A 23,163-nucleotide genomic window follows, 5' to 3' on the forward strand; every position below is an offset into this window, starting at 1 on the left:
TGTGAGGCGGGTGGTGGGAGGAGGAGAGGCAAATAGGAAGGGCCTTCAGACATCACCAAGTCCAATTTTCTAAATCCTATAGGGGAAACTGAGGCTCGGGGATGCCAACTGCCCCAGGAATGTCTGCGATGTCACCTTTGTCCTTGACCAAGGCATTCATCTGCATCTCCCCCAGCCCACCTCTTGGACCTCCAGAAAGGCCGCTGAGGATGGGCAAGTGGCCTCTGGAACCGCTAGAACAACCCACAGCCTCCTCCTCCGAGGGCCCCGATGGGGAGGGAGGAGGCCTTTCAGGGAGAGAGTAAGGGAGGGAGGGCGAAAGGAAGGAAGGGGAGCCAGGGGTGGGAGTGGAAGAGGCAGGCTCGGCCGGGGCTGATTGGCTCCCGGGGCCAGCCCTCCCGAAGCGGTTTATAAGAGTTGGGGCGGCCGGCACCCTCCTCGCTCGCCCGCGCGCCCCAGGAGCAGCGCCCGGCTCTGAGCGCCCCTACGTCGAGGCCCGCCTGGCCGCGCGCCGGCTCTGCGCTGCCTTTGCACTTGGCCGCCGGCAGAACAGCCCCGGAGGGAGGCGAGCGCCGGAGCGAGGCGGGCCGAGCGCCATGCGCCGCGCCAGCCGAGACTACACCAAGTACCTGCGCGCCTCCGAGGAGATGGGCAGCGGCGGCTCCGGCGCCCCGCACGAGGGCGCCCTGCACGCCCCGCCGCCGCCGCCCGCGCAGCCCGCCCCGCACCATTCCGCCGCCGCCTCCCGCTCCACGTTCGTGGCCCTGCTGGGGCTGGGGCTGGGCCAGGTCGCGTGCAGCGTCGCCCTGTTCCTTTACTTCCGAGCGCAGGTGAGTGCTCGCCTCCCAGGGGCGCGCGGGCGGGGCGCACCCGCCTTCATCCTCCAGCACTTTGCAGGCGATGGAGTCTAGTCCCCCGGCTTGACTCCCCAGAGCTTGCATATCTGGGGAGGGGAAAGTGACCCTAAAAAGGGAGCGTCCGGCTGGGGGACAGCCAGGCGCGGGGCCCGGCGCGCTGGCCTCTGGTCCTCGCGCACGCACCCGGCCCCCTGCGCGCCGAAGCTGAGCTCGCCCGGCCTGGTGCGTTTGAATTTCCCCCGGCGAGACCGCATTGGCCGCTCACCTCTTCGGGAAACGACTGCACACTTTTCTCTGCTTCCACCTCCCACTTGAAGCAAAGAATGAACTTAGGTCCACTCAGGAAAAACAATTGAGCGCCTACCGTTGGGAATCGACCCTTTCCTTCCCACCCACCCCCGGGAGGATTTGGGGTCCTGGGGTTGGTTGGTTTTGCACCGCGCAGTGCGTGCGCTGCCGGCAGCCGCTGGAGCCCCGGGGGGCGATGCCCAAGTAGCCAGATGGACCGAAAGACATAGCGCGGCCAGAGAAGCCTGGTCTTAGGACCCGGGCTCCGCTCGCGCGGAGTGAGAGAAGAAAGAAGGGCCCTCGTGCCTTCCCACTAAGTGGGCGGAGGAAGGAAGCAAAGTGTGTGTGGAGGTGTTCTCTCCCCCGGCACAGCCTAGCGACAATCTAGCAAGTAACCACATTTTCAAAGGTGAGGAAGCCGGTTAGGAACGGCAGAGAGATAGTAGAAAGGAAGGGGTAAATCTGTAACCTTATGCTTACTGGTGGTTTATGCTCTTGTGTTTTCTTGGAAATTGCAGTGCAGTTGGTTGGATTCATTCAAGTATTCTTGTCTGGTGCTGTGAACTCTTTCTCAAAGGAAGTGGGGGGCTGACTGTGCATTTTTTTTTTTTATGGGAAAAGAGACTTGGGTTTGGACTTCATTGGTTTTCAGATTCAAAGGTGATTACTAAACCAAATTGAACGCATCAGAACAAGGCATTGCCTGGGCTGTATGGGATTTGGACGTGTGCCAGGGTCTTGAACTCCATTACTTGTAATCATAGGCTTTTTGTTAAATATTCAGTATCCACTAATTTGCATTTTATAGAACTAGTTTATCTACTAAAAGGTAGACATACTATGTGCAGTGCTTTAGAAAATTCGTATTTGTGTGTTAATAAAAATAATCTTTTCCTATTGAGAGGAAGTTTTTCTAAAAATACAACTTTCAAGTGGTTTACTTGCAATATAGATTACACAAATCTATATGAAAGTGATGAAACATTTTTCTTTCATTGGAGTATGCGGCAGCCAAGAATGAGTGATTTATCCATTTTCTCGTCCAGCATGTGGTCCTGTCCCCCTCCTCCCCCTGCCGCGCCCCACCATTTAATGTCTGTATATTGAGTGCCTGCACTGCACATGACACTCTTAAATGGTATGGAATATGAATTAAGAATCGTTTGTTCAACATACAGTGTCCACATACTGTGTGCATTGCATGATGCCAGGTAATGAAGGGGCCTATAAGACTTTAAATTCTTAGTCCAATAAGAGAGAAGCATTCAGAAAAGGGACAGAAGATTCAGTCGTTCTTTTATCTTTTCTAACAATTTGGGGTTATGGCATTTTCATAGCAGTGGTAGTGAAGTGAGTATTCAGCACTGAAAGAGCAGTAGGGAATGAATGAGTTCTAGGGACCAGAAACAGCTTAGATTGGCAGGAACCATGGAAATCGGCGTGACCATTTAGGAAAGAATGACCTGTTGGGCTGTTGGAAGAAAGTGTTCAGCTTCTTTGTAGGGATTCTCAATATTAATGGCCTGGTGGGCTGAGGACTCTAGCTTTCTGATGATCATCTAGCAATCTTGATGTCACATGGATAGAAAATTTTCAGATGGAGAATTTAATGTCATCGAATTTCTGGGTACAGTTTTCCTAAATGCCGTGAAGATTGGGCTTCTCCAAGATTATGCAAATATATATTAACCATTACTCTGAACCCAACTGTGTATTACATTTTTAAAAGGTCATCTCCTTCAGTTAAGAAGTAATATTAGGAGGAATGTTTTCATAGGAGGATACTCCACTAGATGTGGTTACGTTTTGCTGAGTACGGTATCTACAGTTAATACTGAAAGGGGTCCTAATCATTTAGAGATACATTCGGAAGTAGTTACAAATGAAATAAGATGTTTGGAATTCGTTGCAAAATAATAGGTGGGGAACCTGGGGAACAGGGAAGTGGTTGCTTATAGATGAAACAAGATTGGCCATGCACTGGTAATTGCTGAAGCTCGGTGATGGGTACCTGGAGGTTCTACAAGTCTACAATTCTTTCCACTTTTACATATGCTGGAAGCCTTCTTTCAAAGTTCTAGTTGAGAGAGTAGATTCAGTTTGACCTGACACTGATTTAACATTTTCACTTATATCAGCTTCCTTGGATTAGAACTTGGTACCAAATAGATAGTTTTTTGATTTCCACTAAATTTGTGGGGCAACTACTTGGGGCTTCTGAATGTGTTTGAACTAGAATGAAATCATCTAATATCAGGTAATATGTTTGCAGTTAACAGTTAAAAAAAAAAAGAAAAGAAAAGGAGGCAGTTTTATTGTTTTTGTTTAAAGATGGGAGGGGGGAGCCATGCAAATCCTCAAGGAAAAACAATTCAATTTAGTCTTAAATGCATTTAGAAAAATGCCCCCAAATAATGTAAAAATTATAGTGACAAAAAATTTTCCCCTGCTCCACTCATGTTTGAATAGCTAAATGTGAATCAGCCTCCTGAATGTTTGTAGATTGCTTGTGCCTAGATTAAGAAAAAAAAAAAAAAAGTACTAGATCCAGTGTAGATTAGCTTTTCCCCTACCAACCTTGCCAAAGAAAAAACAGCATATGGCTTGTGCTATATATTTACCACATAGTATTCATACTTTGGTTTACAAAGAAAAAAAAAACCCTTACAAAAAGTTGCTTTTAAAATTTATGTGCCCTTTTTTTTTTAAGCGTCCATATAACCATATTCAGAGTTTAGAGCTTCGCTACAAGATAAGCTTTTCAGGAAACTCAATCTCTGTCCCCTTTTAACCCCTTCCGCCAAACCCCCAATATGCACACCAACCTCCCTGGGCTGTTTGTTACCCAAACAGGAGAACCGGAAATCTGATGTGGAGGTGTGTAGGCTGCCTGCTTGAAAAAAACAGAAAACAAAGTAGCACAAATGTCTAGCATCCTGCCTCATTTAACCCTACAGATGATTAAGTTTCAAGGAAGTTTGTTTTTTTTAAAGATTGAGTTCCTTTCACATGAACTACATTGTCTGATCACTGTATTTTTGAAGTCCAGTTTAAATCAGATATTCAAGATTCACTTAATATTTTCAGTCATTTCTAGGTACAAAGAATTCATTTACTGTTTACTGTGGTTTTTTTTTTTTTTTTTTTACTGTGAATTTTGGATGAGTTTCTTCATTCCTCTGTCAAGTGTAAGTTCCTTGAAGGTCAGGACTGCCCATTTTGCTCACTACCTTCTTTACAGCATCCAGCCTAGGGCTTTGCATGTTGAATTTACTGAAAACGCTTTTCAAATGATTTGCAGCACTAGAAATATACCTTCTTCTAATTTTTAATGTGTAAATGATCTCGTTAGTAGCTAAAATAGACTAAAAAGTGCAATTTTTCCATCATGTAAATTTTCTATCCAGACTGCTGTGTCAGGGGATGGGTTGTTAGGGGAGAGGTTACATTTGTCCAGCCGCTCGGTGAGTAATGTGGACGGTCCACTCAGTCCGACGCCCTGCCCCGCAGCTCCTGCAGTGCTGAGACCACAGGAGCAGAGGCCATCATTTGCCTGTGTGTGTTGCTGGCCCTGCACCCCTGCACCTCTACGCCACCCTTTCTCCTGGTCTCCATCTTCAGGAAAGGAGAGCTGCAAGGGCACTGGAATAAGAAAGACATTTGCTTGCAGGTTAAAAATAAATTTCTAAGACACATGCAACCCTATGTTCATAGCAGCACTATTCACATTAGCCAAGACATGGAAACAACCTAAATGTCCATTGACAGATGAATGGATAAAGAAGATGTGGTACATATACACGGTGGAATATTACTCAGCCATAAAAAAGAATGAAATAATGCTATTTGCAGTAACATGGATGGACCTAGAGATTATCATACTAAGTGAAGTGAGTCAGAGAAAAAAATACCATATGATATCACTTATATGTGGAATCTAAAATATGACACAGATGAACTTATTTACGAAACAGAAATAGACTCAGACATAGAGAACAGACTTGTGGTTGCCAAGAGGGTGGACAGAGTTGGAGAGGGATGGAGTGGGAGTTTGGGATTAGCAGATGCAAACTATTATATATATGTATAACTGAATCACTTTTCTGTACACCAGAAACTAATACAACATTGTAAATCAACTATACTTCAATAAAATAAATTTTTAAAAGTAATAAAAATAAAATTCTAACATATGACCCTTAAATAAACAAAATAAGTGAGTATATCAAAATTAATTATTCCATACTTTCATTTTGGAAAACAATTGGTGACATTTTGTATATGTTTTAGCGCTAATGTGACTTCCTGAAACAGTGGTTCTCACCTGCACATTAGAAACACTTGGGGAGAGGGACTCAGTTGACCCCTCCCCTTAGGGATATTGATTAAATTGGCCAAGGGTGGGACCTGGGCATGGACATATTTTTAAGAGAGAAGAGACAAAAATCTTTGCATTATATTTCTTTGCATTAAACCCTTAGCCATTATGGACCATTTCAGTAATTTTGTATTAATACTAATTAGTATTACTTGTGAAAAACTTTTAAAATTGGTGTCCAAAGAAATTTGGAGACATTTTAATAGCAGACAATCGATATTTGTATCTTTGGTATTTGAAAGCATTACTTCTCAAACTTTAACGTGCATCAGAATCACCTGGGATCCAGTTAGAATGCAGATTCACAGGCACTGCCTGGGGTGGCGCCTGAGCGTCTGCCTTTCTAACAAATTCTGGGTGAGCCTGTAACGCTGCAAGTGATTGGACTCTAGTTTCCATAGCAAGGGTCGCCAGTACTGCTGCTTCTGTTGATGACACTTAGCTTGTCAGCGGGACTGGAGCTTAACCGATGTTAGGGTACCCAGGCATTTCCCCACTAATATCACACTGTTCCTTTAGCTCAGCGACTTTCTGGTGGTGAGCCAGCTGAGGCCTTTTGCAGGATTCTTCTTTCTTGAGGTCTGAACCCAACGACTCTTCGTATCAGTTGTCCAGGCTTCTCTGGTTTTTTGTGAAACTTATTGGTATAAGTGAGCTTTTTAAAAAAAGTATGGAATTGAACACTTGCCTTATATAAAATCTCAGGTATTCTGATTCATACTAATTATTTTAAAGAAATAAAAAGTAAACTTGGATTGCAAATAGTTTTGCTTCCCGAGTCACACCGTGCAAAAGTGGAATGATAAAATTTGTATTAGCGGGTGCACGTTTGTTGAAAGGCTGTTATTTCATTTTGAGAATCTCAGGTATGGATAGGGTACTTTCTTAGCTTCCTCTGACAGCTGGTTAATAAACCTGCACATCTTCTGATGACTTTCAAAAAGATGATTAAACCAGGGAACGAGAGACTTGATACTAATTGACTGGGCTTTGGTTATTGGAAACTTACATAATTGTCCCTTTTTTTCATCTAGCCTGTACCTAGTCATAAGCAAATGCACATGAAGCACCTTGAATTTTTTGAAAGAAGAGGACAATAAATTAAACCACTTAAAAATTAAACCAATTAAAACAGTCAGGTAGCTAATTACCTCTACTATGTACTTGGCAGTTGAAACCACTACAAAGGCTTGTAGGAGCCCCAGGAGGAGCTGGCAGACAATTTTAAGAAAAGAGTAATACTTGAAGAAATGCTTACGTTGGCACCTGTTTTAACCAGGGGACCAGCTAATAACGTAATGGGGATATTTTGGGTGGGACTATCTAGTACACTACAAGAATTTTAGCATCCCCTCAGCATGGATCCATAGAGCTTGCTCACACCATGAGCCCTCCTCATCCCAGCTCACACCAAATACCACCACACACATCCTCAGGCCCACTCTGACAGACGTACCACTCCAGGTTAAGAAAACTGATGAGAGGTTCAACGAAAAGGGAAATAATGCTTCTGGCTTCAGATTTTCTTTGGGGCTAGGAAGTGGATTTCTCCCTCCCCTCTTCAGCCGATTAAAACACACATTGGGGCTTCCCTGGTGGCGCAGTGGTTGAGAGTCAGCCTGCCGATGCAGGGGACACGGGTTCGTGCCCCGGTCCGGGAAGATCCCACATGCCGCGGAGCGGCTGGGCCCGTGAGCCATGGCCGCTGAGCCTGCACGTCCGCAGCCTGTGCTCCGCAACGGGAGAGGCCACAGCAGTGAGAGGCCCGCGTACCACAAAACAAACCCCCCAAAACCCACACATTGATTAAGGGAAAAGGCCAGGCAAACATGGCAGCTGAACATGATGTTAATTTCACGTGATTTATATAGGTTTCATGCTTTGAACATCCAAGTGGGCTTCATAATCCCACATAGCGTGCTGCATGGGGTGGGGGGAGACTTAAAGATAAAAGGCTGTCTCTCCCTGTACTGAACGCATGTAATTTCTTTGATTCCCCTCCCCTCAGTGAGCACTTTTACAATGTCAGACGATTTTGATAATTTCCCCATGAATCACATGTGTACAGGTGTGTTGTGGATGGTAGCCAGCTACTCATAAAAATGAATTAGAAGTCAATTTTTTCACCAACTCTATGGTAATTGTATTAACTATTAGTTGTTGGGGACATAATGACTCTTGCAAGAATGAATTCTTTTGTCCTTAAGTCACACTTTATTAAATAACAGAATGATCAGTGATAACCACTCTGACGTCCTCACATTTTTCCCCCCTCAGATGGATCCTAATAGAATATCAGAAGATGACACTCACTGCATTAATAGAATTTTCAAACTCCACGAAAACACGGATTTGCAAGACACAACTCTGGAGAGTCAAGACTCAAAATTAGTACCTGATTCGTGTAAGAGAATTAAACAGGCCTTTCAAGCAGCTGTGCAAAAGGTGAGTCCACACTGAGATAAGTCAAGGGCCCTCACTGACTCTCCTAATATTGAAAATTAAAACTGGCTAAGTGCTGTTGACTTTGTTCTTTTTTATTTTAATAATTTGTAAAAGAGCTAAAGAGAATTTTTTGCGGGATTAGCAGAATTCTTTTGAAGTTGGTAGTGGTTAGTTTTGGTGACCAGCAACATTCATGCAAATATTCTTTTCTTTCCTTCTTTTCTCTTTCTTTCTTCCTTCCTTCCTTCCTTTTCTTCCTTTCTTTCTTTCCTTCTTTTTCTTTCTTTCTTCTTCCTTCCTCCCTCCCTCCCTCTCTCTCCCTTTCTTTCTTTGTTTCTTTGTTTCTTTCTTTCTTCCTTCCTTCCTTTCTTTCTTTCTTACTTTCTTTTCTTTCTTTCTTTCTTTTCTTCTCTTATTTTGGAGGAGGGATTTACATTCACACTTGGAAAGAGGACAAACATGGTTTGTGGTAGTCATTGGGTCAGTTTGCTAGTTTGAATTCCCAGCCTTAGAAGACTCTATTCCTTTAGCTCACAGGATTCTCTGCTGGCTACTTTCTTTATATCTGGTTTTGCAATGGTAGGAACCTCTATTCCACATCTGTGGATCCAGGTCTCTGCTGAGAATAACTATAGCTGGTCCACTGTTGTCATCCGAAGTGAGGGGGTAAAGCGCATAGAGCAAGAATTGGTGTGGTGGGTGAGATGGAAATTCTCTGTCCATTTTTCATTCTCCGGGAGAGCTGGGTGAGAAGGGAGGAGATGGGGACAGAGAAGACGGAGGACTTCTCTACACCGACAGCCTCAATTGAGAAACCCTGTAATAACTGCCTGTTTTACTTTCCTGGATAAAGTCACTTGAGAATTCTGCAGCCTCGCAATTATTTTACTTCTCCCCAAGAACCGGGTAGAATCCCGTGACTCCAGTGCATGCACATCTGTATACATTGCATACTTGCGTGCACATCTGCATGGATTCTTGCATCCACTCATACATCCCAGCGTCTAGTTTGCAACTCCCTGGGCTATCTCTGATCATCTTAGAGTAAATACTAAAGTTCGCAAATGCCTTAAATCTAAACTAAAATTGAATTAGTTTCTTTTTTAAAGTTTCACAAATAGTAATAGCATTTTTTAAAAACAGGATATGTATTGGACATAGAAGTAGGGCGATAAAGCTGTTTTGTATAACCCTTAAAACTGATATTTGCTATATTTCAACAAATCTAAGATACCACGAATTTTCAGCTTACTTTATCTCGTGCATCACAAAGAAAGAAAAAAATTTTAACTGGAGAATTAAACATGATCATTATAGATTCTTGTTACATCAGTTTCAGAGATTCTGAAATATAAAAAAAATACATCATAGAATCAAGGAAGTACATATCGTTCTAATATCTATAAGAGCTATTGCTTAAAAATATTACATTTTCGTTATAGTGTGTAGGTGCTTAGCTTTACGCAGTAGATGCATATTTTAAAATATGCATTTAAATTTGATCTTTTTATCTTACTTTGTAACTTTTGAGCTATAGCAACAGCAATTCCACTAGTCTAATTCATTTTTTAAAGTTCTATAACATTTTCTTTTTTTGCAAAAAATTAAACTACTAAAAATAAGAGAAAAATGAGTAACTTCTGATTTTTTACTATGGAAAGAAATTGGAAATTGAATGGCTACTATACTGTATTTACCTCTGCTCACATCATCTTAATTCATATATATTTTGTGGGAAAAATCGTGGCATGTGAAGTCAGATAGACTTATGATTAAATAAATGTGATCTTGGAAAATACTTAACATTTCTTCGCTTTGGCTTCCTTATCTTTAAAAAGTGGAGCTCACAGTCCCTCTGTAGCAGGACTGTGGCTCATTTGAAATAAAAGATATAAAGGACCTAAGCACAGTACTGGAAATATAGTATGCACTCATTAAATGTTTGTATATTACTTTTATCACCATTATGACTAATTCATTGTCATTGTTGATGATTTAATCAAAGACATATTTTAAAAGTTTAGATAGAGCAGGTTTGATCATTTTTCTGAACATGCAATAGGACAAAACAATAGAACACTGAAGCAAGTTGCAGAAAACCACTGTGACATTTTTATCACCATCAGCAATAAACATGTTGATTATATACTATCCTTAGGAAACTTCTAGGTCTATTTAAGATGTATAATTAATTAATTTAATTAATACAGTAAGAAATTAAACAGCCTATTCTTAAGGCATTTTAAGCTGTATGTTGAAGGATCGTGTATTAGTGGAGGAGAGAAAGACATAACATTTGCAAGACCCTCAATTTAAAATTATCGTCAAAAATCCTGACCTACATTGGGAAAAAGAGGATCTACTGAGCTATATATTGTGAAATCTAATACTCAATTTGCTATTCTTTTCTTATTGAAGTATACTTGATTTACAATATTGTGTTAGTTTCAGGTATACAGCAAAGTGATTCAGTTTTTTTTCAGATTATATTCCATTATAGGTTATTACAAAATGTTGGATATAATTCCCTGGGCTGTACAGTAAATCCTTGTTGCTTATTCTATTTTATGTATAGTAGTTTGTATCTGTTAATCCCATACTCCTAATTTGTCCCTCCTTCCCTCCCTCTCTCCCTCTGGTAACCACAAGTTTGTTTTCTGTCTGTGAGTCTGTTTCTGTTTTTGCATATACAGTCTTCTGTATTGTTTTTTAGATTTCACATGTAAGTGATCTATTAAAAAAAAGAATGAAATATTGCCATTTGCAGCAACGCGGATGGACCTAAAGAATATTATACTTAGTGAAGTTAAGTCAGACAGAGAAAGACAAATTCTAATTCATTTTTTATTGTTTTTGTTTTATGTTTCATTTTCAGTAGTCAGTTTTTTATCTCACCTCCTAAATACTGAGTGGTCTATCTATAAACATTGACATGTACCAGAGGTAATCTGTTAGTTCAAAGCTGAACCTCTAATTAAGGTAATTCTGGTTAGGCAAATGATTGTCTCCTAATTTTCTGTTTAAATCAACCCATATTGTATATCCTTACAATGAAAAAGAGATAAACTTTTAATTTCAATGCTGTTCTGGTTCTTAAAAATTATACTTTGGGTTTCCTCTGGAAGAATAAGTATGCAAGATTAGCCAAGATAATTTGGAAAATAAGTAATATTAAGAAGAACAGGGGCTTCCCTGGTGGCGTAGTGGTTGAGAGTCCGCCCGCCAATGCCGGGGACACGGTTTCGTGCCCTTGTCCGGGAAGATCCCACATGCTGAGGAGCAGCTGGGCCCGTGAGCCATGGCCGCTGAGCCTGCGCGTCCGGAGCCTGTGCTTCGCAACGGGAGAGGCCACAACAGTGAGAGGCCTGCGTACCGCAAAAAAAAAAAAACAACAAAAAAGAAGAACAGATACCATTAACATTTACCTATGAGAATGCAAGGATGGTTCATCTTCACAGGTCAAAGGAGAAAAATGTTATCATCTCATAGACACTGAGAAGTGATTGACAAAATTTTGCACTTATTTCTGATGTTTAAAATCCATTAGAAAACAGAACGGGATGGATTCTTGATGTTATCCTAAATAGCTCAAACTAAAAGTTAGCTAATGATGAAAAACAGGAGCATTTCTCTTAATATCGGGAATACACCAAAGATGCCCACTGTCCCCATGTCATTTAACATTGTTCAGAATGTGCCAGCAAGTGTAATTACACATGAGAATGAAATAAAATATATAGAAGGTAGAATCTGCATGTGATATGATTGTGTACTTGGGAAAATTCAAAAGAACTGAAAAGCTACAAGCAAAGTAAATCAGTTTGTAAAAGTTAATAGGTAGGGACTTCCCTAGTGGCACGGTGGTTAAGAACCCGCCTGCCAGTGTAGGGGACACGGGTCCGGGAAGATCCCTCATGCCGCAGAGCAACTAAGCCTGTGCTCCACAACTACTGAGCCCGCGAGCCACAACTACTGAAGCCCGCGCACCTAGAGCCCGTGCTCCGCAACAAGAGAAGCCACTGCAATGAGACGCCCATGCACAGCAACGAAGAGTAGCCCCAGCTCGCCGCAACTAGAGGAAGCCCGCGCGCAGCAACAAAGACCCAACGCAGCCAAAAATAAATAAATAAATTTATTTATTTATTTAAAAAAATAGTTAATAGGTAATAATCACTAGCTGCCCCCATTTCAAACAATAATTAGAAAACATAAATGAAAGATTTCATTCATAATTTTTTAAAAGCCTGAAAAATTAGCTTAACAAGGAACGTACAAAGCTAGGAAACTCTATAGAGGCATTTAAAATAGGATTGGGTAATGTAAAGACGGAACTATGCAAAGCCGTACTCCATGAACGAGAACATACACCTTGGAGTAGACCTCATTTTATGTGTGTGAATGTATGTGTGTGTATAATTTAATATAATAGGAAATTATTTTGAATGAGTGAGTGTAATTTGGGTTATTCAAAAATGGGACTAGGACAGTTTGCTGTTTTTTTTTAAAAGTGATAGCCTTATCTCACGTCCTAAGTGAAAACAAATGCCAGATGGAGAGACATGGCCAATAGCTGCTCCCTGGCAGTCCTACACTTCTGTTCCCTCGGTGAACTTTCCGCTGCTAACTCCCCCATCGGAACTTACTTGTTCATTGTCCCATTTCCTTTGAGCTTTCTGACTGTCTAGAGGGTACGATAAGCCAATTTGTACTTAAAGATGTTGATGAACAATAATGAAAGAATTTTCACTATTTTAGGAGCTTGTTGTGGACAGAGTGCCTCAGTCCACATGAGTAACACTAATTATGAGAGATTCAGTGCCTGGGAAGCCAGAAGGAGAAAGATTTGTGGGCAGACAAGAATAGTCAACTGCTCTTATTAAAGACACACAGTTTTTTTTTTTTTTTTTTTAGATTTTTTGATGTGGACCATTTTTCAAGTCTTTACTGAGTTTTTACAATGTTGTTCTGTTTTATGTTTTGGTTTTTTGGCCGTGAGGCATGTGGGATCTTAGCTCCCTGACCAGGGAATGAACCCGCACCATCTGCACTGGAAGGCGAAGTCTTAATCACTGGACCACCAGGGAATTCCCAAGACACACAGCTTTAATTATACTAACAGACTAGTGTGACTCACAGGATGAGTAGAACTTTATTTCATTAATTTAATATTTGCTTTTGTTGTGCTATACGATTGTTACTCATGGGTAACAATATTACACACAGGTAATTCTTTTTAAGGAATAAGAAGTTGTCATAATATACCATTGTGTGTTTGGAGGTAGAAGATGCCATTTCTTCCCCCAGACAAGAGACTCTTTAGGAAGGAGACACACGTTATTCATCTTATCATTAGACTCAAGCAGTTTTATTCAGTGCACGCACTGTGCTAGGCACTTTGCTATAACTTGTCCTTTAACCAAGGACTTACCCTTCTCTTACCTTGGCCAAATAATGATTTGCCAAATGTGTTATCCTTTGATGAGGATTATTGGTTAAGGTGACAGTCTACACATCTTGTCAAAAGAATCAAATTTCTCATTTCTCTTGCTGATGCTAAAAATAGGATGGATGTATCAGGCATTCATAAGTAGGTTTGTATCTTAGCTTCAGTTCTAATATAGATATTGGGTGAACCCGTAAAACACAATCACTTTTGTGGCTGCAATCATTACCGAGAGATCTCCGCATCCCATGGTAACAAATGCTAGACATAAGCACAGTATCACATTCTATGTGTGCAAAAAGTGCTGTTTACCCAGCCCGTCTTTGGTCAGACAAGTAATGCTGTTCTTTCTGCCTTTTTTGTTTGTGGCTGGGTTTTCTTGGCTCTTTTTCCCTTCAGCACAGAACTCTGAAAGCCTCTTAGTGATCCAACCCTACCAACCACAATTTACAAAGTCTCTCATAACAGTCTATGACAATAAAGAAAACACTAGTACAAATACGGTGTCCGATTTATAAAGCAATTCTTGCTCCAGCTTTGGCCGCCTCTCTGGCCTCTGCCAGCCTGAGGAGCAGTGCGGGGGGCTCAGGCCTGAGTAGCACTTGGTCTTCAGACCTCCCGACCAGGCTCAGTGGAAAGCCATCTGTTTATACATATTTATACATCCTGAGCCCTGGGATGTGACTCTACTTGATGTTAGGATGCCTGCTTGTTGATTTCACATTGGGTACCTGTTTGTGAAAGACTTCCTGAAACTTACTTTGAAATGTATCTGAAAGGGTGATACGGAGGAGAGAGATCAATATACAAATCACACCAATCCCCTTGCTCTCCAACGTGGGGTGTTCAGTGCCTTCAAGGCGACCTCCCTAGGATGCTGGAAGGAAGCAAGGTGATTTACATGTATCTGTATATTTTAATATTGGCTTCAAAATATTTTTGTGAATATTTTATAAGGTAGCTACTATACAGGAACGTTTTTATTTAATACTTAGATAAATAAATATGTGCGTTTGGGAGCATTAAAAATTCTTCCCTGAAGAAGCTGCACAATCAGAAATGCCTAGAGATCTTGGAACGAACCGCAGGTTCGTTCCATCAGGACAAGAACTGCAGCCACTTCGCTCACATGTGAATATATCACAGCTAATTTAGACCCAAGATTGAAGGAAAAGAACAAGTAAATGACTGATGACTTCTTGAACTCTGTAAACTCATATTTTTAAATAAACATGAGTCATTGACCAACTCACAAAGCCACTCAAAATGTTATAAGCCCGGTTCACATCTACTGGATGTCTCACCAATGTTATAATTGACAATTACTAATATTAGAGCCTGAAGCAATAATGCCTCCATATAATCATACTACAGGTTAATTTTTGTTGAAATTTCTGTTCATCTGGACTTCTTGCTTTAATCATGTTTTCCCCAGGTCTATTTGCCTCTTCATAGCTTATAAACTATATAGAGGCAGGTTTACAATGTGAACCAAAAACACAGCTCTGGCTTCTTATATGTTTTTGTAAAACTCTCTTATTTCATCCCAGACTATGAAAAGCCAATGGTGATGATGACTACCAGGAAGCTATGTTGTTAGCATATTCTTGACTAACCATTTCCTGGAGTCAGTAAGTCTCTGAGCCTCCAAAGATTTACTGGAAAATGGGGAGTAAGACCAGAGCCATAATCACTGAACCGTTAATTCTTACCTGGAATTCTTATTTTATTCCCTGGGAATCAGTGCCTAGTAGGCCTTAATTCCTGCAGGATTCCCAATATACATGAAACTATCTCCTGGTACTAAGAATGATGTACCCAAGATTCACAGCCCTTTGATCCTCAGTCATATATTCACTGTTATTTCATATAGTCTGTGCTGCCCTAACAAAGAGACTCATCCTCATTGGACAAAATAAGATAGAAGATTTTTCTCTCGTGTGCAGTAATCTGGAGGTGGCAGTTCAGGGCTGGCAGGAAGGCACCTCCATCCTCAACAGGTACCTTCCATCTCTGGATCCAAATTGGTTTCTCCATACATTGTCATCTCCAGACAGAGGAAAGGGAGAAAGAAAAAGTCAAGGTGGTACCTGGAAGTTGAGGCATCAGTCATTTCTAGTAGCATCTTATTGGCTGGAACTTATTCATAAAATGACACATGGATGTCATGTCAAAGTAGGCTACACATTGTAGTCTCTAGCGGGGCAACCATTTGCACCAAAGCTTGAGGAAAGGGGTTGCCTATAACTAACTGGAGAGAGGAGAGGATGGATTCTAAGGGGACAATAAGTGGTCTCCAGTACTCATTAAACCCTATTAAGGTAGGAAAGTGGGTTCACTATATGAACAAGAGGTAATTCTGTATATATACACGTCTATGAAAAATTGGAACAGTCAAGGTTTTATTTTCTAGAAGTTAAAGTACTTTAAGATTACTTAGATTCCAGAAGAGAGAGAAATTTGAAGGTAGATTTAATAGCATGCATCTTTCTGATGAACTTTCAAAGGTTCATTTAGTCATATGCATCTGTGATCTGTGAATAGACCTTGATTCTCACTTGTCCAGTTTTTAGTAGGTTTTGTGGATTCAAGAACATTAATTTAAAGCCAGAAAGTTCATCAGATTGAGTGGTTGTTTTTTTCATCTGTAAAGCTGTTCCTTAGAATTCCAATGTCAATTATTACAGGAAGCCTATTCCCATTTTTAAAACTAAAGTACATAAGACATCAATTAAAAGTTGAGGAGATCTTAACTGTTTATGAAATTGTAATCACTGGAGTTGTAACATAGCCATTATTTCTCATTTGCTTTTTAGTTAATACACACACAGCAGAAACAAGGGGAAAAATTAAACCCCGTTCATTATCTCTTTGCTTTTGTATATAAGACTATGTGTCCCAAGAAAGTTTCTTGTAAACCCACAAGGCAACTTGGGGTTTGGGGGCACTGATGTTCCCAAATCAAGATGTTAGTCATGTAGTGGTTTTCCAATGGGATTTCATCTCTGCCATAACAGTTTTGGGAACTGCAATTCAATCAACCCCAATCATATCTAGCATTTATAAAAGCTGCCTTCATGGGAAAGCCAAAGTATGACCCACAGAATTTTCCTGCAAAACCAAGGCCATCTACTGCCTTTTGCCCAACAACGGGCCAATGGCCATGATGCGCTCAATCTCAGGGGAGACCCAGGGCAAAAGGTAGGAGGGTCTGCACGAGGGAAATAACCAGGGAGTGATGTGGTGAGAGGTGGGCTTATCTTCGTGCTAGAAGTACTCCAGGGTGGAAGGAAAGATATTCTGGCTTGACATTTTGAAAGAAACAGAGAAGAAGAAGGACGTTCCTGAAAGAGGAGCATCTCGTTACGTGGCATGGGGATCTTGAGCTAAGATTTGAGCTAAGATCTGAGCTCAGAAGTCAGTAAGACTGAGGGTCCTCAGTTGGAGGGGACTTGGTAAAGGATGGTTGGATTGCTCCACCAGGAGTGGCTCGTCCTAGGAGAAGTACAGCCTGTGGAACTGGAGAGAATGGCGTGCCCTAGAGCAGCGTTTTCCAAACCTGCTTGATCTTAAGAATCACTTGGGGACCTTATTTACAAAAGAAAGAAAAAGGTTCCCAGATCTGTTACGAAGATTCTGATTTGGTTGTTTAGGAGTAGGGGAAATCCTTTTTTAGAAGGGCTGAGGGCTGGCCCATCTTTACAAGAAGGCTTCAGGGTGGATACTGACCAAAGAGGTGTTCTAAGCATCCTAAGAAGAGTTGAGGGCCACTGGAAGACAGGGGAGCCATTGATGAATGAATGACTATATTTAAGAGGCAGGATTCAGCCTGTGTTGTGTGGAGAAGACGGGTCTTGGAAGTTGCAGAGAACAGTCTGTATCTGAGATGACCTGACAATAAATGTTTGCTTGAACTTTCTGAGATTCAGGGTCTGGAGAGATCCATTCTCTCGTAGCTTCCTCATCACGAGGGTGCTACCCCAGTCCTTAGTCATTGCCCTTTGAGAACACTAGGTGGGAATAGCAGCAGTAGCAGCAGTAAAAATAATCTTGATAATTATAAACTGTAAGGCTTATCTTCATCAGAAAGTTGAGGTGAACTCAGAATCTCTTCTCCTCGGTGCCTGTACCTGCTTCTCATCTGATCTCCCTTTTGTGGTGAATTACTATGATATTATCTCCATCACCCTGAATCAGAAGCCAGAAGATGGTCTTAGACACTTACTCATTGGCTTTTCACCTCACCCCCGTCCTGGGAATTCTACCTCCTTACTAAACCTTCACATACTTTACTCTGTGTCACTGCTGTTGTCACCTGAACACAGGTGTCACCATCACCATTGTCATTTTGCATCTGGACCACTGCAAGTGGTCCTACTGAGTAGGTCCTACCCCATCCTACTCACATTACCTCCAGTCCATCCTCTCCACAGCTGAGTGACTTCTCAAATTCAAATCTTACTTTCCTACTTAAGGAAATCCTTTGGTGGACCCCCTATAGTCATCAGGATAAAGTCTGAGCTGCCGAACACATAACACAAAGCCCTTAGTGTTCTGGAACTCTCCTTCCAACGCCAGCCTCTCCAGGCTCATTACCTTGTGGTTCCATCTCCTCAGCCCACCTCAGCTTGTGCTCAGTGGACCCACCTCAGGAAGGTGCTAGAAGTTCCCTAACCTGGCTGTGCCCTTCCCCACCCCACCCCCGCCCCCCTGCTACAGCCATAAACACAGTGAAGGCAGAGAGGATATCCGTCCAGGACACGCAGCATCTTAGCATCCTGCAGAGCATCTGGCCCTAGCAGCCATCAGTGAGCTTTGTGGGATGGATGGATGGATGGATGGATGGATGGATGGATGGATGGATGAATTATGGGTCTTTGCGCATGTTCTTTATGTGCCATTCCAGGCTCTTCTTTGTGTACAGTTTTCTAATTGTCTTTCAAAATTTAGCTCAGGCACTACTTCCCAAAGAGTCCCCCAGTGATGCCCGCCTGCCCACCTTTGGGGTTAGGGGCCCCTTTTGTGCACACCTAGGGCTTCTTGTATTCACCCCATCATAGCATTGACCCCAGGAGCCGGGTGTGGGTCTGACTCACCCAGATGTGAGCTTTCCAAGGACAGAGACTATGTGATGTTCGGTTTCTCTAGCCAATGACAGGTACAGTGAGTAGGCGCTCAGTTAATGTTTAAAGAACACGTTTAATGAACACATGAGTGATCTGTGCTCATCCCTGCTCTTGGTGTCATCAGTTGGCTGGTTGTTTAATATTGTCTGAAGCTATAGCCACATTACCAGTGCCTGGAAGATTCTCATCAAGGGGTGGAGGTCGCTCCCAAGTGTGGTGTTTTTCCTGCTTCTTCAAGAGGGAGCGTCTTCCCTCTTTGGGGCATGAACACCATATAGGGACTTTGAGTCTGGAGGACCTTCACGGCCATCCTGCCCCTTCCCTCCCTGGCCTCACTGGTCCACGGTGGCTGGCCTGGTACCTCTGTTCCCCTTTATCCATTTGTAGCAGTCAGAAACACTGGGGAAGAGTCGATGTGAGAGTAAGCTTTCTACAGAGGAGATAGGGCTTTGTGAATGTCAGAAGTTCTGCCAATGTGAGGTGGCATAATTACGTTTCAAGTGGCAAAAGAGAGCAGAGACGTGGTAAATAGCACAGTTAGCCCAAGATTCCCCACTGCAGTTACCCTGCCAAGCCCTTAGATGAAACTTTATAAATGAGTACGCTAGCTCAGAACACTGTAAAATCGGGCTCTTTATGAAGACTAATATTGCTGTCATAGGGCTACTTTATGAAAACCCGAAGGGACCTTTACCTAGAGCGGAAACTTCCTCATTTAAACCGTGAAGGTTAAACAATAAAAACTAATTTTCTATTCCCAGCATAGCCATCGCCCTGCCGGGAAAGCATCACTCTGCTTTGGGAAAACAAGGGCACCGTATTCTTTAGCCCTTCGGTGGGTAGAGTACATTACGTGTGTGCAGAGACATGTCTTTTCCAATCAGCAGACTTCTTTCTGGTAGAAATGAGCCCTCGCTGACTGTACTTGGGGTGGAAGGAGGAGGCCAGTCCACATTTTTCTTGGTAAAGCTCTTTCTTGAGAATTTCCAGAGATGGTCGTGGGTTGGTGGCTGATTCAGTGAGGAGACAAAGAGATGAGGGGGCTCAGAGCGGGGTGCATGAGGGCGGGGGAGATAGCATCCTGTGGAGAAGACTTTGGCTTTGAGAGAATTTTTTAAATCAGTAGTTCATAGTAAGAAATAAAGAATTTTAGGGACGAGAGGGTAAAGTTACAAATTCAAGTCTCTCACCTTCAGGATTAGGGGGGCTTATGCCTTATCTACCGTCTCCCCAGCCCCGACACTTGCTGGACCCTGGGCCCCTCCTATCTCCCCCTCCCCTCCCCTCCCCCTCCCCTGTGGGGATTGGCCGGGAGCTGCCCTTCCCCCTTCCCAATGCTCCTGCCCTCTCCCTGCTGGTGCCCGGTGCCCTGTAGGGCTCTGCTCCAGGGGATCTGGGCTGAGAAGCACAGGCTCCACTCTAGCTGAATGACATGTATTTAGGTGACAGAACCTTAATGTCTCCTGCTCTTAAAGTTCTTTGCTTTGAGGTGTTTTCGAACTGTCACCATTGACTCTTCATGACAAGCTGGGGGGGGGGGCCTCCAGCTCCATCCAGGTGCATACAGAGTGTTCCCGCATGTCCCGTGGATTGGAAGTTCCACGTGAGCTTTCGGAGAGCAGGCAAGCGAAGCTAAGGCGTCAGTTCTAATCCTGTCTCTTCAGTTGCTCCACAACACCTGGTGGCTATTGTTTCGGTGCCTTGTGAGCCAAGAATGCCAAGGGAAAAAAAATCTTTACAATTAAAGCTATCGATAAGACAGTAAGACATTTCTCCAGGGGAGCAGTTGTACGCCAAGTCTGCCTGGATGGGAGGGCAGGAGACCTGCAGACAGAAATAACTCTAAGTAGTTCTGTGTGGCTTGAGTGTCCAGAGTGTCCTCAGGGGTGATGGAGTTTGGGGGTGCAGGGGAGGAATAGCTGGAGAGTCTGGAATGGTAACCAGCCTGGTTGTGCAGGGCCTTATAAGCCCAGGTAAGGAACGTAGACTTGTTCCTGAAGTCTGCAGGCAGCCCCTGGAGGGTTTTCAGAAGAGAAGGGACTTCACTGACAGAGGAATGGATAAAGGAGATGTGGTATATATACACAGTGGAATATTACTCAGCCATAAAAAAGAATGAAATAATGCCATTTGCAGAACATGGATGGACCTAGAGATTGTCATACTAAGTAGTATTTGTAGTATTGTCATACTACAAATGAACTTATTTACGAAACAGAAGTAGACTCACAGACATGGAAAACAAACTTAACGGTTACCAAAGGGGAAGTAGGGGGAGGGATAAATTAGGAGTTTGGGATTAAAATATACATACTACTATGTATAAAATAGATAACCAACAAGGCCTTACCGTATAGCAGAGGGAACTATATTCAATATCTTGTAATAACCTATAATGGAAAAGAATCTTAAAAAGAATCTATCTATCATCTATCTATCTATATAATTGAATCACTGCTGTGTGCCTGAAACTAACACAACATTGTAAATCAGCTATATTTCAATAAGAATTTTTAAAAACCTTTCAAAAAAGAAGAGAAGGGGCTTGCTCGCATGCGGACTTTCTGATGCTCACTCTAGCAGCAATGGACCAGTTGGAGGATATCAGGAGATCAGGAGAGGAGGTAGGAGGTTATTATTGGAATCCTAATGAGAAATGATGAAAGCTTGAAGGAAGGCAGTGGTCCTCTGGCTGGAGAGGAGAGGATGGATTTCTGAGCTATTTACAAGGTGGAAGTCTGCAGGATTTCTCTGCAAGATTAGGAAACTGCCTATTCATTTTCAGAAGCAACCCACATGTGGCATTTATGTGCTAACTCAGCTGATGAAAACACTATTCTTGTAACTAGGTTGGAGAAGAATTACAGGAAGGGTATCATTCAGATGTTAAAATGAATGCATTACATATGTTAACAGTGTATGAACCCTGTATTATATCTGGCAAACGGGGTGTTAAATCCTTGTTCAACCAGCCAGATGTCCCTGCAGCTGCTACTGGGATTGCAGGGGGAGCCAGCCACCTGAGACCCCAGGTAGGAGCTGGTGCCAGTGGTTTCTGGAAGCATCTGGCTAGACAAATTGTTTCTCCTGTGCTGATTGACAGGTCCCACATGGATCACACAATTCACATCACAATGAACAGGTGGGATTTTCAGTCTGATAAGGCCAGACTCCAGGAACTTGACCTTTTTGCAGGGAATCTTTCCAGCTGGGAGTGTCCTCAGTGCAAATTTAAATCTATTTATACATATGATTTTGTAAGACCAAAAAAAAAAAAAAAACACTTCAGTCAAACAAACTGAGGCCAATTTAATAACATTCGCTCTTGAATTGCTATGCTGTCAAAGTCTTGTTTGGGGCAGTTATCCAGCTGAGTTTGCAAAGGCTGGCTTAAGCGTTTGCTGTAAATGTTTATTTTTTATTTTTTTGGCGGTACGCGGGCCTCTCACTGTTGTGGCCTCTCCCGTTGCGGAGCACAGGCTCCGGATGCGCAGGCTCAGCGGCCATGGCTCACGGGCCCAGCCGCTCCGCGGCATGTGGGATCTTCCCGGACCGGGGCACGAACCCGTGTCCCCTGCATCGGCAGGCGGACTCTCAACCACTGCGCCACCAGGGAAGCCCTGCTGTAAATGTTTAAATTAACCTGGAGCAAAATTCCCATAATTACTCAAAAGAAGTTGAAAGTACTGATAGGTGTTTATGTTTATTCTTACGGAGTACAGTCTCTCCTAAGTGGCTTTGATATATCAAGACTGAGCCAGTTCTGGGATGTCTCCCTCCTCCCTCTTTTGAAAAAAGTTCCCAGAATATATATATTTTTAAATGTTGAGCCTTCTTTTAATTTATTTATTTTTATTTATGGCTGTGTTGGGTCTTCGTTTCTGTGCGAGGGCTTTCTCTAGTTGTGGCAAGTGGGGGCCACTCTTCATCGCGGTACGCGGGCCTCTCACTGTCGCGGCCTCTCTTGTTGCGGAGCACAGGCTCCAGACGCGCAGGCTCAGTAGTTGTGGCTCACGGGCCTAGCTGCTCCGCGGCATGTGGGATCTTCCCAGACCAGGGCTCGAACCCGTGTCCCCTGCATTAGCAGGCAGATTCTCAACCACTGCGCCACCAGGGAAGCCCCAAAAATATTTTTTAAAGATGTCCAAGGGAGCCTGTCCCAGCAGTCTCCCTGTCACACTCCTGGGAATTGTACTTCTGGGATGTTGAATTCAGGAGAAGTTAAAGAGAAGCAGTCCTAGAGACCACAGTTACACAATCATATTGATCTTTTGTGTACTTTCTTTCTTGGAGGAGAAATTGTGAAATCCCAACATTTTTTCTATGAGTGAAATAAGAAGTCGAAATTTAAAAAAAAAAAGGAAAGAAAAATCATACCGGTTGTTTTCTTGTCTGTTCAGATGTACTCGGACAGCAAAGACGAAAAGTCAGTGCAGTCTAAATAGGAAGATACCACAAGGAGCAGATTTTCAAATGTTGTGAAACTTCCGCAACTCTCTTGTTTTTAGACTTTGGAGTTGGGGGCAAAACGGCAGTTTCAAATCTGCGAGGTCTGGCTGTGGGAGCCCAGGCTTGGCAATGTTAGACAGTGTCCACTAGGTGGCAGTATGTCAGAGGATTTCTTCT

At 42.7% G+C, this 23,163-nt stretch overlaps 1 protein-coding gene across 1 annotated transcript in view; it reads left to right on the forward strand.

Moving 5' to 3' along the window:
* Positions 1–567: 567 nt before the first annotated feature.
* The window catches only part of TNFSF11 (TNF superfamily member 11), a 35,372-nt gene continuing 12,776 nt past the window's right edge, over positions 568–23,163 (forward strand). The window contains exons 1-2 of the mRNA XM_004274560.1: positions 568–830; positions 7,801–7,968. Of these exons, the coding sequence (XP_004274608.1) occupies positions 597–830; positions 7,801–7,968 (402 nt within the window). The 5' untranslated portion in view covers positions 568–596. The remainder of the gene's footprint in view (positions 831–7,800; positions 7,969–23,163) is intronic.

The sequence above is a fragment of the Orcinus orca genome, chromosome 18 (genome assembly GCF_937001465.1).
Source record: "Orcinus orca chromosome 18, mOrcOrc1.1, whole genome shotgun sequence".
Lineage (NCBI taxonomy): Eukaryota > Metazoa > Chordata > Mammalia > Artiodactyla > Delphinidae > Orcinus > Orcinus orca.